The 16,552-nt window shown below is 33.9% G+C and overlaps 1 protein-coding gene across 8 annotated transcripts in view; it reads left to right on the top strand.

The window, feature by feature from the left end:
* LOC132697342 (afadin) overlaps positions 1 to 16,552 on the top strand; it is a 94,237-nt gene that overhangs the window by 59,498 nt on the left and 18,187 nt on the right. For all 8 annotated transcript variants that reach the window (XM_060662763.1, XM_060662769.1, XM_060662762.1 and 5 more), the window contains 2 exons: positions 10,239 to 10,441; positions 14,811 to 15,016. In XM_060662763.1, coding sequence (XP_060518746.1) covers positions 10,239 to 10,441; positions 14,811 to 15,016 — 409 coding nt within the window. The remainder of the gene's footprint in view (positions 1 to 10,238; positions 10,442 to 14,810; positions 15,017 to 16,552) is intronic.

Here is a 16,552-nt window from a genome sequence, read left to right as displayed (position 1 = left end):
CTTTTTTGAAATGTTTTTTATTTAAATAACCCATTTTATAATTTTTTGTGTAAATTCGCATCGATTGTGTACTAAACTAAACTAAAATGTAAACGTAATAAACGAGGCAGGAAATGCCCAATTCCTCAAGAATTTGTGATTGACGTTCGACGGAACAGTGGTGCCACGTTTGAACTGAAGCCCGTAACTAAAGAGGGCTTCCTTAATCGCAATTCGAGAGAAATGCTAACTAAACGCGACTAGCTTTGACTGGAAAAACATTTTTAAGTTTAATTTGAGATCAACATTTACTTATAGTACCTAATCAGTTGGTTCTGTTAAAAGATCCGGCAACATCGCCTAGAAAGACCCAATAGTTGGAATCTTCTCGTAATTTAGAGTTATCGTCCTTAAAGGCGACTGGTCAAAGTAAAATTTATGACCGCATTTTAGTCCCCATAATCTCTCTTAGCTTCGTCTGTACTTGCTTGTCTTATTCGGGGTCTGTTTCGTCGACTTAGTTTCTCAGTGTTATGGTCTACGTCGTTTCCAGTGGGTTTTATACGAACGGAAACGGAAATTGTTTTAGAAAATGGTCGTTTGCCACGGTCTTCGCAAGTGTCAACATTATTATGTCAATAAGAGATGCTGCACTATTAGTGAGTATATTTTTCACGTTTTTGCTGCCCAAAGCCTTTTTGATTTTGTTCGTATCATAGAGCGTCAAGATTAAAAATTACCTCAAAATATTTATTTTCTTCTTGAAATCATCCTGAGTTTCAAACTTTACGTACAAATTGTGAATTAGTGTATGTACAAAAATCTCTCTGCTAATTTCTATAGTAAATGAAAAAATGAAATATTCACAAAAAAAGCTGATTTGTTTGGAACACTGTTTATACTTTTTTCTCTTTTAACAAGCAATGACGCTGTCAAAAAACTTTGAAACCTAATGTTGATGCGACGGTAAATGATAAAGCACCGAAAATCAAAACCAAACGAAAAGAAGTAAATTTTGAAAGACTGTCACTAGGTGGGCAAGAATGTTATCCCACTGTAAGTAAAGAAATGTGTGCCATGGACAAGTAAAACAAGATTACTTTCGAAGAAAAAGTTCGGAGCGCTTAGCGCGAAGCAGCTTTTTATTTTAAAAAGACGTTTCGCGGTTTCTTGTCCTACAGGGACGCATTGCTTTTCTATAAAATGTCTTTCACATATCGTCGAACTTCAAAGTCACGGCACGGATTTCCAGTGATATTTTTTCAAATATCTCACGCACCCTGTTTGATAGACGAAATCTGAAACTATCTGTCGACACAATTTTTGAATACACTGTAAATACACAAATTGTACCTCTTGTTGCAGTGTTTGAACCGATTAGCCATATTTTTTACGGATTTTGATTTATTGTTAATAATTTTATTTCCGAAAAGTACAATTTTCACGCTCCTTTAGATTTTTGTCCATAATTGAAAAACCCTGTATATAGTCGAAAAAATGTAGGAAATAAAAGTCATAGCCATGGACTTCCGCGTTTCATGGTTCTAAAATTGTGCCGATCGGTTGAATATTTTTTAAAAAAAATCATGTTTTTCTGGAAAACAAAATATTCAAAAAATTTTTTTTTTAATTTTTGGTGACATTTGATTACGCGCCATTTCTACTGTTTAGATGTGGGTACGGACTTTTACTTCCTTGCCAAATTTGAAGTCGAGAGGTACATATTTGAGTCACCTATAACCTATTCCGAACACCCTGTACAATAGAAAAATTTTAGCTGTCTATACGAGCAATATCGTACTGCAAACGAAACGAACATCTGAAACACAGTCTTTTAGTTATAGGGAATTTTCACCATTAGGGGGGCCCATTTTTTATTTTTTTTTTTTGAATGTGCGACGCACGCTGTACATTCCTGAAAAATTATCAAGAAAAAAAGTTTACGAAGATAAATCTTGTGCGTATTTTTGTTCAAGAATTTTTTCAGTTGCATAAACGTTTTTCAAGAAGCGATTTTTTTGTTAGATCCTGGCAAACGCGATTTTTTATTTTTTTAAAATACTTTCCGTACTCCCAAACCTTAAAATTTCAATAGGTTCCGTTAGGGAACCAAACGCTATTTGCCTGCCAAATTTGAAGTCGATAGCTTCAAATTTCGGACATTTATCGTGTTTCATAGGAATGTCCAAAAAACAGCCGAAAATCGAAAAAGTAAGATGGTTATTTTTTATGGGCTAACCTGTCCCATGGACTGCTTAAAAGCAGCCAAATTGGAAGACGGTGTGGCAAACCGTTCGAAAGTTATAGTCAATTAATGCCAATGTCAAACAGACAAAATGGAAACTTTTTTTTTTCGACGCTGATTCCATCTGTATACTTTCGGAAAATTCGATTTAATCGATTTTAGTAACAAGTGTATCTCTAGTGTACATCGCGTATTAAGATGTGAAGATCTTTTTATTTCCGCCATTAGAAGAATTGCCTCTTGTTTTAAGAAGAAATATGTGTTTTGTGTATGATGGTGCCCTACCTCATTTCAGTAGACAAGTTATAAGATGCTTTACGAGCCATGTTATAACTTAGGTTTTAATGTGCAGAATTCAATTAGAGAAAAAGTGCATTTAAGGGAAGTAAGAAAACTTTTTTATTGAAGAATGTTTTAAAAATATTATTTTTGATCAAAGAATTAAAAGCATTCTTAAAAGAAGCAGTTCTCGGGAAAAATAAGTGACATCACGTTATTGTCGTTAATCTACAAAATATTAAAATTTTCACTCGGCACTAACGTCACACTTCTTCACTCGTACTAATTAAAGTTTTACACCTTCGCCAATCTAAATTTCAAATGGCACCTACGCAGAAATTTCTCCGTTTTAAACCCATGCATAATTACCATCTATCCCATTGAATGTAAATAAGGCCCGGGTTAACATTTAGGTTAAACTATTACGCCGTTTGTAATTGTATTGTTGCTAATTTCCAATTAGAAACGGATTAATTTAGGCAAATGGGTTTCGGTACGAGTCGTGTAATAGTAGTCGGTAATGAAGATTTTTAGAGGTAAAAAATACGTTTTTGAATCGACCGCGCGCTGAGGTCTGGGAGTTTATTTTTATTTCATTTTCTGTCCCTATTCTCGGTTCGGCAATACTGTGTATACCTGACGAAAGCATTTTTCCGCATTGCAGTGGGAAGTGGTCATAAAAATTATTTGTAACGGGCGTAACAGGGATGTCTGTTATTAAATTGTTGCGTGTTGATACTGACAACAGTGGAGTGATCTAATAAAATGATAAATTTATTAAATATTAAAAAATTAGGAAATTATATACCATTTTGGTTAGTTGGTTCTTGTGGTCACAAAATAAACAATGAATAAAACTCTACTATTCTATTGTTACTCTTGGTATGCTGTATATTTCTAGGAGACAGCTGATTGATATCTATCTAATTTAGTAGTATTTACGTTCCTTTCATGAATTTGCGCTGTGGAAAAATGTAAATACAAAGCAAAAGATTATACATTTTTGCGGTTTTACGAACCTGAACACATCAGTTTGTATTAAGCCGATTTTCGCAATCTGGTATTTTAGGTTCATAGGTAGATCGTATATAATTTTTGTAGGCCTTCAGTAACTACGATCTTTTTCAGTTTTTTTAGGTAGACAATTTTCATTTGTTAAGTTATTGTTTTTTTTTCAGTGTTTGTAATTGGTCCAGCTTTTTCTTCCTACGCTTTCGTTGAATTCACCGTTGATATATAACCAAGGCAGATAGCTTTGTTTTCATTTTAACGTGATTCTTCTATTATCTTGACGACGTGGGACATAGAGCATAGATAAATTAGAAGTATAACACAATATACGTAAAGAAAATAAAAAGTGAAAAGAGATTATTCATAATCTATCAAGTAGATCCTTTTCTTAATACTAATTTGCTTTTTCTTATCTTTGAAAATGAAAGGGTGTGTTTGGATATTGCTATTTGAAATACTGCAATAATGTGCAGTTTACAAAGAACTTAGTGATTTGAATTCTGAAGTCATTTCATATATATGTAAGCAAATCAAAAACCTCTTTCATAAGCTGGTTTTACGTTTTTTTTTTGTTTACATATTTCTGTTTAGTATTATCCACTGTAGATTTTAAAAGAACCCCCAAAGCTATCCCCGAAAGTTGTTCGTTGAATGTCAAAAATGTATTTTTTCTATAACGCTTGAAGCGAAGTACCACATCAAACCTTGCGACAGTACAAAAAGCGTCGCGTAATATTAGTGCAAATAATACAGTTTTCGATTTGGTTTAAAATTTCGCGACGTAGCAGATGCCACAAGTGGTAGTCGAAGCCAATGTTATGGTTTTAGGGAGTGCCAAGTAGTTGCAAACAAATGAATTAAACTCGTCGCCTATCTTCGGCTGTTTTTAATTTTCATTGTCAATAGCAACAGATGAATTTTGAATACAGTATTTGTTTACGGCAAATCTCTTCGAAGACGTGGTCAAACTTTTGTTGCAGAAGTCTTTAGTCGCATTCACTAACCAAACTAACCAAAATGGGAAAAATGTTTTTCATTTCTTGCTTTTCCTTACTCTCACTTATAGCCGAACTTTTAACTTCCACAACCAGCAACGAAGCGAACGACTGAAACTTTATCTAACTTATCAATTTTAAATTTAAACCCGACGTAGTCGAATAGTGCTACATTAACCGTCCCACCTACACGCCCAAATATTACGCAGCACATAAGCGTCGAGACAAAGAAACATTGCCTTTCAATTAATCAACCCCCCGCCCCACCGCGCCAGAGAACGTCGATATCGAGTTTGGTTGGCTCATTTTTTATGTATTTAACTAGTTTTCCACGCAAAGCATTAGTTTTTCCATGAGGCGGAATTATGTAGCAGAGTAAGAAGGCCTATTTATAGAAGGCAATACATTTTAAATAGAAAAACGATCGTTCTCGTCGCTATCGAGATTATTTTTAATCGCATTAATTTATAATTCAGGGTATAAACGACGCAGGTAAAGTTAATACACGATTTTAATAGACGACGTGCCACCGCAACTCGTCCGACAACTACAGTAACTGCTAAAGCTTGATTAGTGGAATAAAAAAGCAGTAAAAATGTTCGGTTTTTATTTTTTTAATTTTTTTTCGACTTAGGACCAGATGAAACCTCACCCAAATCATTAGTTAAGTTATTGTACACACGAAATGGGCAAATACGACTTTTTTTAGTGTTATCGAGTTTCAATTCAATTTCAATATATCCGAATGATTTTTTGTTTGACTTGAAGAGCATACATAAGCGATGATAAGTGAGGCGACATAATTTTCATTATTTTTAATTTTTTTCACGCCCTCAAATATGCAAATTGTTTCAAAGTTTCTCCCAGGTGAATACTAAAAATATTTTCTAGGTGCGTTGAAAATTGATTATAATTAAAAAATCTCGAAGATAAACCTAATTAAGTCGAAACCTTAATTCGGCTTGTAGAAATGAAGAAGATGTAATTAAAATGTTGAATTCAGTTAAAGCCAATTGGTGCAATCCATTCGATTTGGATGATGGTTCCGAACAACTAACAAATATGGACTGTAAATTTTGATAAAATTGAAGTTACAAATGACAATTTATTTTCTTCTCGGCCTACCTTGATGCAGCTCTGGCTGTTGACTGGCACAATTTCGTAACACTTAACGACTCTCGAGACTTAAATTCCCGAGTCGTGCTAGTCCCGATCACAGCGGAGTATGACAACGGGGCTATATACATTGTCACCAAAATACGCTGGGAATGTAACTGTAGGAATTAATTAAATGAAAACCAATTTCAACTTGCTCTACATAAAAAATCCCGAATTATCAAAAATTAAAGAGAAAAAAAAAACAATTACGATTGGACGCGACAAAATACGAGGTTAGCGCGAAAATTTCCCGGCCTGACATACTCCAGTATCACGATAAAACTTTGTCGTGTCCAAAAAAATGTCGCACATAATGCAAATTGAGTATAGAGCAGTCATAAAGTTTTTGACAAAAGAAGGGTTATCACCTAAAATTATTAAAGAAAGGCTGGATGGTGTGGTGTGTACGGCCAAAGTTCTCCTTCGTATTCTGTAGTGAAAGAATGGGCAAAACGTTTTCGAATGGGGCAGGAGTCCCTTGAAGATGATTCAAGAACTGATCGATCAGTGGAAGTCATAATATTGTTGCGATTGTGGAGGAAGTGGTATTGAGCGATGGACGTTTAAAGGTCAAGAAAATCTCAGAAATTACTAAGCTTTCTGATACAAGTGTTAGTCAAATCCTGCATGATTATTTGGCACCAAATGTATTTTACTTTTGTATAGAAATAACAGAAGCGTGTTTTACTTCGTTTCCTTCGCAGAATATAGTATAAAAACTTGCCAAATACAAAATTTAACCTACTGATAATTTCAATACAAAAATTGCACCTTTCATATCGAAATAATCGGAATTATTTGGGAGGTGAAAGATACAATTTTTTTTTGAATTTCCGCATTTTTGACAGTTTTTTTCGATTTTACAAAAGTCGGTGCCACTAAAATAAGTCGTGATATTGAGATTTTAAAGGAACTGTATAATTTTTTAACTGACAGTGAAGTAGTGGACTTGAGCTACAAATATATTTTACTTTTGTATAGAAATAACAAAAGCGTATTTTACTCCATTTCCTTCGCAGAATGTAGTATAAAAAGTTTCGAAATAAAAAAAGTTAACCTACTGATATTGAAAAAATCATTCGGATACGTTGAATAGTTTCGGAGTTATTGGAGGGTGCGTGATGAAAAGTTTTTTTTTGTATTTCCGCATTTTTGCCAATTTTTTCGATTTTGCAAAACCCATGTGTACGATAACCTTAATTTTTTACTGCACCGGCTCGTTTGCCGAATGTAACCCGCGTAGCGACGCGAAATCCATTTAAAATAAAATCAAATATTTTCGAACACGCTTGAAGGCGAACTGGCGTTCTATTTTTAAGTTCGTTTACAACATTCTTCCATACGTTTTAGTTATCGGAAAGAAGTTCCCGATACCGATTCCTTTATTCGAAGTCTTCAACGAAATACCTTTGCGATGAGCAATTTGTGGAAGACTATAGGTTAGACGTGCGTGCCGTTTGAGGGTTTGCATTTTATGTCGTTGCTATCGAGACCTAGTTGTTTATGGCTTTTATTTGACATTTTTCCAACTCAAAGGTTAGCTGGGAACTCGCTTAGCTTTTTTTGTAATTCTTGCCGTACTGGGGATATATTTTTCTAAATTATTTATTTAAAGAAACCTACCTAACAGGCATGAAACTAACAGGTAGGTTGTAGTATAAATTATAAAATAGTTACAGAGGCTTTGCAAGGAATGATGATACACGAAAGTTAACTTAAAATTTAGGCTAACTTAAAAAAAAACACTACATACAAATACACAATAAAAAAGACCGGAGAGTAGGAAAAGATAGAATTTAATAATTATAGTTAATGGGGCAATAACGTTTTTAGCTTAGTAATAGATTGCGAAAAAAAGTCCAAATCAGTGGATATTTAAAAATATTTACATAATTTAATTTTTTTAATTTAATTTACATAATAGGTTTGCGTAATTAAACAAATTATTGAAAATTTTAAAGTCATTCACTTTTTGCGAAACTTCTGGATTCCTCCTGCTTAGTCGAAATTGCTGACGTTTCGCCAATGATCATGTTGGCTTCTTCAGAGCTTGACTGAAACTGGCTCGTATTTTACTCTATACCTGCTTATATATTGTTTGAGGGGGGCGCTAATCAGGGGTATAAACACCGTCTCAGATGACTGATACCCAAATTGGAGACAGGTAGAGACCTGAGTCGCGTTTAAGATTGTTAGGTTGTTTATAGATTTCTATAGACTCTCGGATTTTTCGTTGGTAGAAGGACTGATTACATGCAAGAATTTTAGTTTTATCGAATAAAATTTTATGCCCGGTTTTATGAGTATGTTCGGAAACAGCTGATGAGTTTGTTTGTCTTAGTCGTAAGGCTCTTTCGTGTCCTTTGAGCCTAGTTGATATTTTTCGTCCGGTCTCTGCCGCATATGTATGGAATGCTGTAAACTCCTGGCATCTCAAATGGATATTTTGTCTTTGACGTACCGCAGATGTTGAGAGGTTTTTGAACAAGTGGTAAATCTGGTTTTGACATTATACTTTAGAACTTTTGATATGTGGTCAGTGATGTTTTGAATGTAAGGAAGGACCAGAGTAGCAAGTGCAGGATTGCTTTCGGCTTCATTGCTATTGGAAGGTTGCGGTGAAGTGTATTTTTTTGTGGAACGTTTAATATCTTTAATGTGGAAATTATTAGAGAGAAGAGCAGAAGTAAGGTGTCGATTTGAAAACCTTCATTATTAGCCTCAGAAATATACTGAGAAATAGTCGTCAAATTTTAATGATTCTTAACAACTTGAAATATTTTATCCTGTAGGAGAAAGTTATAACCTTTACAGAAATTTCAGAAAAATGAAGTGACCCTATAGTTTGTGATTGGCGATCTACAGTCTTTTTTGTGTACGGAAATAATTTTAGACAATTCCCTTACATCAGTATAAAAAAGTCTCAAATAATTTTTATACCTCAATGAACATAAAAAATTAACCACGCCGATTTTTTGTCCTGAATTAATTATTATGTTTGCCAATAAATGAGATTAATCCACCAAAGCATAAACTTTTACGAATAAATGGAATCAGCCCTGGAATTAAAGCTCTTAAGAATCATGACCCATCAAAAGTGTCTGTCCAATGAACGTTTCTTTGTGAGTTGACCGCCGGGATTGACGCATCAATTTACGAAGCTAACAATAAACGCCATCCTCACGTTGAAATCCCACATAATATTCCATTTAATTTTTGTGTCAGTGTCTAGGAATGCAGAATATGAACAAGCTGAAAGAGGAAAGCTCCAATATAATTCATAAATATATATTAACGGTTTTTTTTATAGTTTATGCAAAAAATTGGCAACGGTTAATGAAATAATGATATCTACCACTTTAAACACTTTAGGCGACAATTCGGTAATACAATTTTAGCAAGTCAATAATAATTAAAAAAAAAATCGTCCCTGTATAGATTTTGGCAAAGATTTTTAAAACCTTAACATTCTGTCATGTCTTGTAACTATCAGCTACACAATTAAAGTTATTTTTAAAAATTTATAATGTTATTTTAAAAGCTATGTAAGCTATTATAAGCTATTTAAAAATTATCAAATTTGGAAAACAATATAAAATACTTGTATTAATCTAATTGCCACCAGAAAGGTGATAGATTAACTATTTGAAAAGTATCAAATTCGAAAAACAAAATAATTATCCTCATACAAATTTCTCAAAGACTAAAAAAAAATGCCATAACCAAAACTATTATACAAATCGCGCAATGGTTTGACTTTGTTAGTCCCTAGCTTATACGGGCCGTTCAAAAATGAACGTAATTTTTTTTATAAGGCATTTTTTTAATACACATTTTAAGAAATAGATTTTTGACAACTGTTTTGAAACCAAGACCCACTAGATCAAAACTTCGCACTTCCTGAGTGAAAAAAAAAATACTTTAGTAAATTCTTCACCTATAAAACACCGTCTCGGATGACTGATTCCCATATTGATGACAGGCAGAGACCTGAATCGCGGTTAAGATTGTTAGGTTGCTTATAGATTTCTATAGACTCTCGGATTTTTCGTTGGTAGAAGAACTGATTACATGCAAGATTTTTAGTTTTATCGAATAAAATTTTATGTCCGGTTTCGTGATTGTGTTCGGTAACGGCTGATGAGTTTGTTTGTCTTAGTCGTAAGGCTCTTTCGTGTCCTTTGAGCCTAGTTGATATTTTTCGTCCGGTCTCTGCCGCATATGCATGCAATGCTGTGAACTCCTGGCATCTCAAATGGAAATTATGTCTTTGACGGACCGCAGGTTTTTGAATAAATGGTAAATCTGGTTTTGACATTATACTTTAGAACTTTTGATATGTGGTCAGTGTTGTTTTGAATGTAGGGAAGGACCACAGTGGCAAGTGTAGGATTGCTTTCGGCTTCATTGCTATTGCAATGCAATTTTGTCTTTGACTGACCGAAGATTGAGAAATTTTTTCGGCTCAGCAAAAACCGACGCAGGAAGAATCCAGAAGTTTTGTAAAAAGTATTACAGTGGCCTGTGGAAGTTTCTTTGAAAAATCTTAACTTTATCTTTTTCCCTTGCAGGCTCCATAATGTTCCACGTGCGCCGTAGACCTGCCGATTGTGCGCCGCGGAAAAGGAAAAAAAAACCGGGCGCCTTGGGGAGCACCAGGAACGACGTCAGGGCAGCTGACGCCCCGCTACTGATCGAACTTGGTCCTGACGGATCAGCACCCCATCCTGGCGACGCTAACAAAACCATCAGACTCGTTAATGATGTCATGGAGGTAAATGTTATTAAATATATTGATATGGATGGATAACTTCTGCAAAAAGTCTGGAATCTAACAACCATAGTCTCGTTACGTCATCAGATTGTTCAACATGTGCCATTTAACACATTTTAACCATTCAAACAAATATAAAAATATGCCGAAAACAACAAAAGGATCCATAAGGCCGAACCTCATGAACCAGTACCGGAAATGAAGAATTTTGACAATGATTTTGATTCAAAAGACTCTGAATTACACTAGATTTTAATAGAAAACGTAATTTGTCTACTCCCTACTCTAAAATACATAATTTAAATGTCACTTTAACGCGTCAGATTCTTTTAACACTGACGAACTTTCAAAAAATATATTTAAAAAAAAAACAATTTTGCTTTAGGTATTTGTACTTAACAGGATGCTTGTATTTTCGTGGACAAGTGAAAACTTATTTTATGGAACTTTCTACACATTTCTAAATGTTGCAAATAATAAACTGTCTTTTTAATTTGTTTTATTTAGTATTAGTATTTTCTAAACGATTTGGTCTTTATTTTAGAAAACCGTTTTATTTTTTGTATTAAAATAACAATTAAAATTTAAAGAAATATTAGAGTTCATATCATTTTTACAATGGAAAGTAAGTACTAAATTCTATGAAATTATAAAAACAAAGTACTTCAATTTGAGAAAAAAAAAGACATAACAATTATTCCATCTAATTTTTTTTATGTTAATTTTTGATGGCTCTGTAATCATTTGTCAGTATTTTGTGGAAAGGTCACTTACATTGCGTCACCATGCTTGGACAAAATTAATCAGTTCTTTACTTCCTCCGTCTCAGGAAGCTCTGGCAACCCCGGGTTTTTGTAGTGGTCTGGAGATATTGAGAGCAAAAGATCCCTTATTCCAGATAATCTCTGTAATTGACTAGGAAATGCGATCGACGTTTCCATTAAACTTACAAAACTAGGCATTCAATATTTCAAATGGCGCGCACAGAGTGAACGAACAAAGACGCTTTTGAAGTTTTCCGTACACGTAGTTTTAAAAGGGAAACGACCGTCGGCGTGCTTATCAAACCTCTTGAATGGCGTTCCTTCTCTGGGACCTTAATTGCCTTATAGAACATAACATAGGCTCGTTTACTTTCATCTTTTGCATGCGTGTTTGTTAACCGGTGACCGAATGCTCCGACGTAGTAGTGGATGTCAAAAATTACCGGCGAGATGTGATAATTTGCGAAATGTAATAATTAAGCAACTATTCGAACGAAAATTCTTATTATTAATAAATAAATCGCCGTTAGGTATGCACAGAGGCTACAGAGTGACCCATAGAATACTTAAGCCACTTTCATTGCTTGACATTGATCGCATTCAGACAGAAAAAGGAGCACAGAAAGTGTTTCAACGCAAAATTTTCAATGCGGTGCAAACCTTTTAAAAACTTCCCTTCACTCTCAATATAGATGATAATTAGTCTTTTCCTTTTCCTGATGACACCTTAATACCCATGGACAGACCAGATTTTTGTCACCGCTGTTTTTTACATAAACATCTGCGAAAAGTCGTCTTCATCGTTTTAAAATCCCAAGAGACTGTCGAAATGCAAAGTACACTGCAAAATTAAATGAATGTAATTACCCAAAGTTGTAAAGATATCTAAATATTAGATAATTCGTTAAATTTGTCACCATAAATTAACAAAGTTGCGAATTCTTATGGTTCTCAAAATAACTCTGGAAGGGAAAGGGAATCTTAAATCTACATTGTACATGTACAGGGTGGACTTACTTTTAATCTATCACCCTGTATATTTTTGATTTTTAAAAAAGACGAATATATGAGCATTTTTCCTGCAGTGCACCTTTTTGAATTTATTGACGATTTTTATGAATTCCGCAATTAACCTTAATTCTGAAACTGTGTATAATATTTTTTTATGAAATTGCTGTATTGATAATTATTTATTTAAATTTCTGTAACAATTATATATTGCTTTATTTTTAAAATAATATCATTTGACACACCTTTTTAAAAATTAAATAACTGATTTTATATTAAATAATGCAAATGATTTATTGCATCCCGAATTTGTTGTTGTTATGCAAAAAATTCTATGAGCTTATTTTTATATACGTCTTTTAAAGTGTCCCCCAAATAGAAGTCTAGCGAGATTCAATCCGGGCTCTTTTGTCATTTTGCCCAACACATTGTCGAAAATTTCCATTTAAAAATAAGGAGCGCCATCTTGCCATTATTTTCTAAAACATATTACTCAGAAACCCGAAGATAGTCGCTAATAACGGTGCCTTAAAATATAAGGTGTTTCCTTTAAATAATATATAACTTGATTTGACCACCCTGTGAAAGAGTACAAAAAAATAAAGATCTTTTACCGGAAACAAATTTTGTATTTCATTTTTTTTATAACACTTATCATAAATTTTCGGGTAAGGTATAGGTATAGCTTTAAGGACAGTGTGGATCTGGTTATATAGATTCTTCGTGCTTGGTGTTTCAAACCTTTCAGAATGGCAAAATATAATTAAAAAATACTGAAAATTTACATTCATTTTTTTTTTTGATGGAGTGAAGGGGTGGGGGGCCAAAAAAGCAGTTTTGAGAATCGCCTAAAAATTGTCGGACAACCCTCGGTGGAGTTGGGATTAATTATACAAAAACTGTTATGGTGTATTTGTCACACCGGCTAATGTTACTTTGAGATTAGAATCGCTTTCGTGCCAGGCCCGCTTCTAACAAACTTGTCCGAAACTCAAGGAAATCTAATTAACATTGCAACGGAAGGAAACTCGAAATTCGTTATTAATTAAAACCAATTTAATATCCTGGAAACAAATTTACGACTGACGGCTAATTGGAAGTGGCCGTGGCCAAATTATAAGCACAAACGACAAAAAGGTTCCTTAAATTGACGCATTTTGAATGTAGTAAAACAGAATTTGACGTTTGTCCGCTATTTTGTGACGATTTCGCATCTCGAATCCGGGGGTTTTTCGAGATACATTCTATTTTTTATTATAATACGCAGAGGCGCTAGTTGCACCCTATAGTCTCCCTGTTTCTATTTTGTTAATGCAGTTTTTGTAACTTTTATTTAGATTAATTGTTTTCTAATCCATGATCTTAAATTTTCTCCTCTTAATGCAAATATAAAACGTCGTGTTTCTTCGAAATAAATGTACTGTACTTCTTTAGTTAGAATTCATTTAAAATCGGTCATAAGTTTCAAAAACTGAACTAACAATAAAGTTATGACATGAATTAGCGAGATTATAAAAAAATGGACTGTATATCTGATATTTGCTGATCTGCTGATATCTGTTAATGAGCGACATTTTCCTAATGCATAATTGCTTTTTTTCGCATTCGTTGCGGACTACAATGTATATTAGGTCAGGAAAGGTCAGGAAATTTACATAAACATATTTGTTTATGTAACATGTAGCAAACATATCGTTTGCGTTTTGTTGTTTTTTTTTTTATATTTTTTTACACTTATCTAAATAATCCTTCTTCAAGCGGTATTAAAAAAAATATTTTATGTGTGTTATTTGTCACATAAACTCGGAAACTTATTTTATAAATTAGGGAAATCTAAGAAAAACTTGAGAGACTCAAATTCAGTGATTGGCCATTTAATTAAATAACCGAGTTTCTAATACGCACTTTTAATACTCAAACTTATATATCAGTCTTTTAATTATGCAGTTAGTAATTCTTATTTTCTTGTGATCCAGAAATTGTAACCAACCGCGACAACAAAAGTTGCTTCAATTTTCAATAATCATAAGAAAACAATCATTGGGATTTAGAATAAAATAAATTAAATAATGTTTTAAAAAATATATTTGATATTTTAAGAAATATTCAGTACGTTTTTCGAGGATATTTCCAGGTATAATCTACACGAGAAGTCAATTGGAACAGCATAAAAACTAAAACTCAGGTTGTAGACCACATTTTTTTCATGATAATGATAAGAAAAAAAAAACTGTCAAGAGCGCAGAATGAATTAATTTATTTCTTTTTTCTCTATGTTCAGATCCCTGTGGTCACGCCGCTCGTAAGTAGTCACAGGTGACTAGTCTAGCCAGGCAAAATTAATTTGGCCCCCAACTGGGTCATAACGTTGAATCACTTTTACATGGATTTATTACAGCTCTTTGAAATCACTTCATAAACACCATCAATTCGACTAGCTATTGACATATTTAACAAACACGGCTCTGAAGGGCATTATCGTATCCCCTCTCAAATTTTACTAAGACAAAAGTTAACCTCACATGGACCGGAAAAGGTGATTCATATGCTGTCAGTATAGTCTGATATGATACTTTTGTAATTGTACTTGTTGCAAGGTTGGTTCTGCGAACGGAATAGCCCTGCAACTGTACGGTCCTCACATTCAACCCAGACACTGCGTCATCGCAAACACCGATGGCGTTACATCACTGATGCCCTGTCACGCAGACGCGCACACTTACGTCAACGGTCAGCGCATCCACCAGACCACTATCCTCGCCCACGGCAGCTTGATTAAATTCGGAAACAGCAACACCTACAGGTAAGCAGTGCGCCCCTTAAATATCTCAATATAAAGACGTTTTATACTTTGTTGAAAAATTGTAGTCACTTTTAAAATTATTACGTCAACAGCATAGATAAAAGATGTAAACAGAAATAAATTGCTCCTACTGTGTTGTCAACGTGAGTTGACGAGTACGATTACTTTTCTTCTCGAAACCGGTTTCAGTTATAGTATGTATTATATATAGTATATATTATAAGTTCGACGCAGGAGGAATCCAGAAGATTTGTAAATACTAATTTTTAAACTTTTGAAAGTTGATTTCGGTCTTGCATTGGATTCTGTATAATTTATGCCTCCTAAAGTTAGTCTGATTGGCCATTATTGCAACTTTCCATCGACTGATATCTGCGTTCCATTTATTTTATATCTTAGTGGAACCTCTCAGCTTTGCTCCTCACTCACGGTAACAAGATTTCCCTAAATCCTATTGACATGTTTTCTGCAATATCTTTGGATATTTGTTGTTTATACCATCAGTAAATGACACCCAGGCATCCTTTTCAGATACCATCGTGGTATTCACAAAGTCTTAATCTTTCATTCACCTTATTTGAGGACCTACAAAAAGTACCTGAAAGAGCGGAAAATTTTCCACAATCGGTTTGAGAACAGTGCTAGGAATGAATTGGTTTCATTTTGAAAATCGGGCAACTATTTGTTTGGTCTGGGAAAACAATTGAAGTTATGGTTTCTTCGAAAAAACTACCTACAAAACGAGCTGTGGTTCACGTTGCGATATGGTTAATAAAAATTATGCGGAATCAAATGACGCTATAAAGAGGGATAAAATGCAAAAGGAAAATTCTGAAACCGTTAATACCATCAAAATGGAATGACGCTACGAGGACGAATGACAGTTTTAACTGTCATTTGTTGCGACGCTGGCGACAAGCGGTTGTAGTGCAAACTACAAGAAATTGGCTATACATAAATATTCTGGATTCCTCCTGAATTCGTTATTGCTGAAATGAATTTGCTGACGTTTCGCCAATCACCTTGTCGACTTGGTCAAACCTAACTAAAACTGGCTGGTACCTGCTTATACCGCATGACACAAGAAAGTGCGAACACTATAACTTTTAAAGGCTTGAGATAACGATTTGAAATTTGAATTTGAATATAGGCTGAATGTCCAATTTTTTGACAATATGCAATTCCGGTTTGAGCGGAAACGACAGTAACTATATTCTTTTGCATTTTTGGATTCAGGGGATTATTTATTCTACGTAGGTCGGCTTTTCTCATTTTTTTTAATTTTCTTAAATTTTGATTGAATTTTTGAAAATTGTGTCTAGGAGGCTGTGAGCATCATAAATACTATTTATTGGGTCATCTGATCATGGGAAAAATTGTAAATGAAACTTTTCTTGGCAAATAGCATTTAGTATAATGAACTATTATTTTTTTTGGATAACCTAGTTTTTTTAAATAGTCCCCTAGTGGGAACAAAAACGTTTTAAAACCGGTACTTTTTTTGGAACATTTTGACACCAAAATTTTAAAAATACG

This window comes from Cylas formicarius, unplaced genomic scaffold (genome assembly GCF_029955315.1).
Source record: "Cylas formicarius isolate icCylForm1 unplaced genomic scaffold, icCylForm1.1 PGA_scaffold_1__22_contigs__length_36826433, whole genome shotgun sequence".
In the NCBI taxonomy this organism is placed as follows: Eukaryota; Metazoa; Arthropoda; class Insecta; order Coleoptera; family Brentidae; genus Cylas; species Cylas formicarius.
This window is presented reverse-complemented; position numbering and strand designations above follow the sequence as displayed.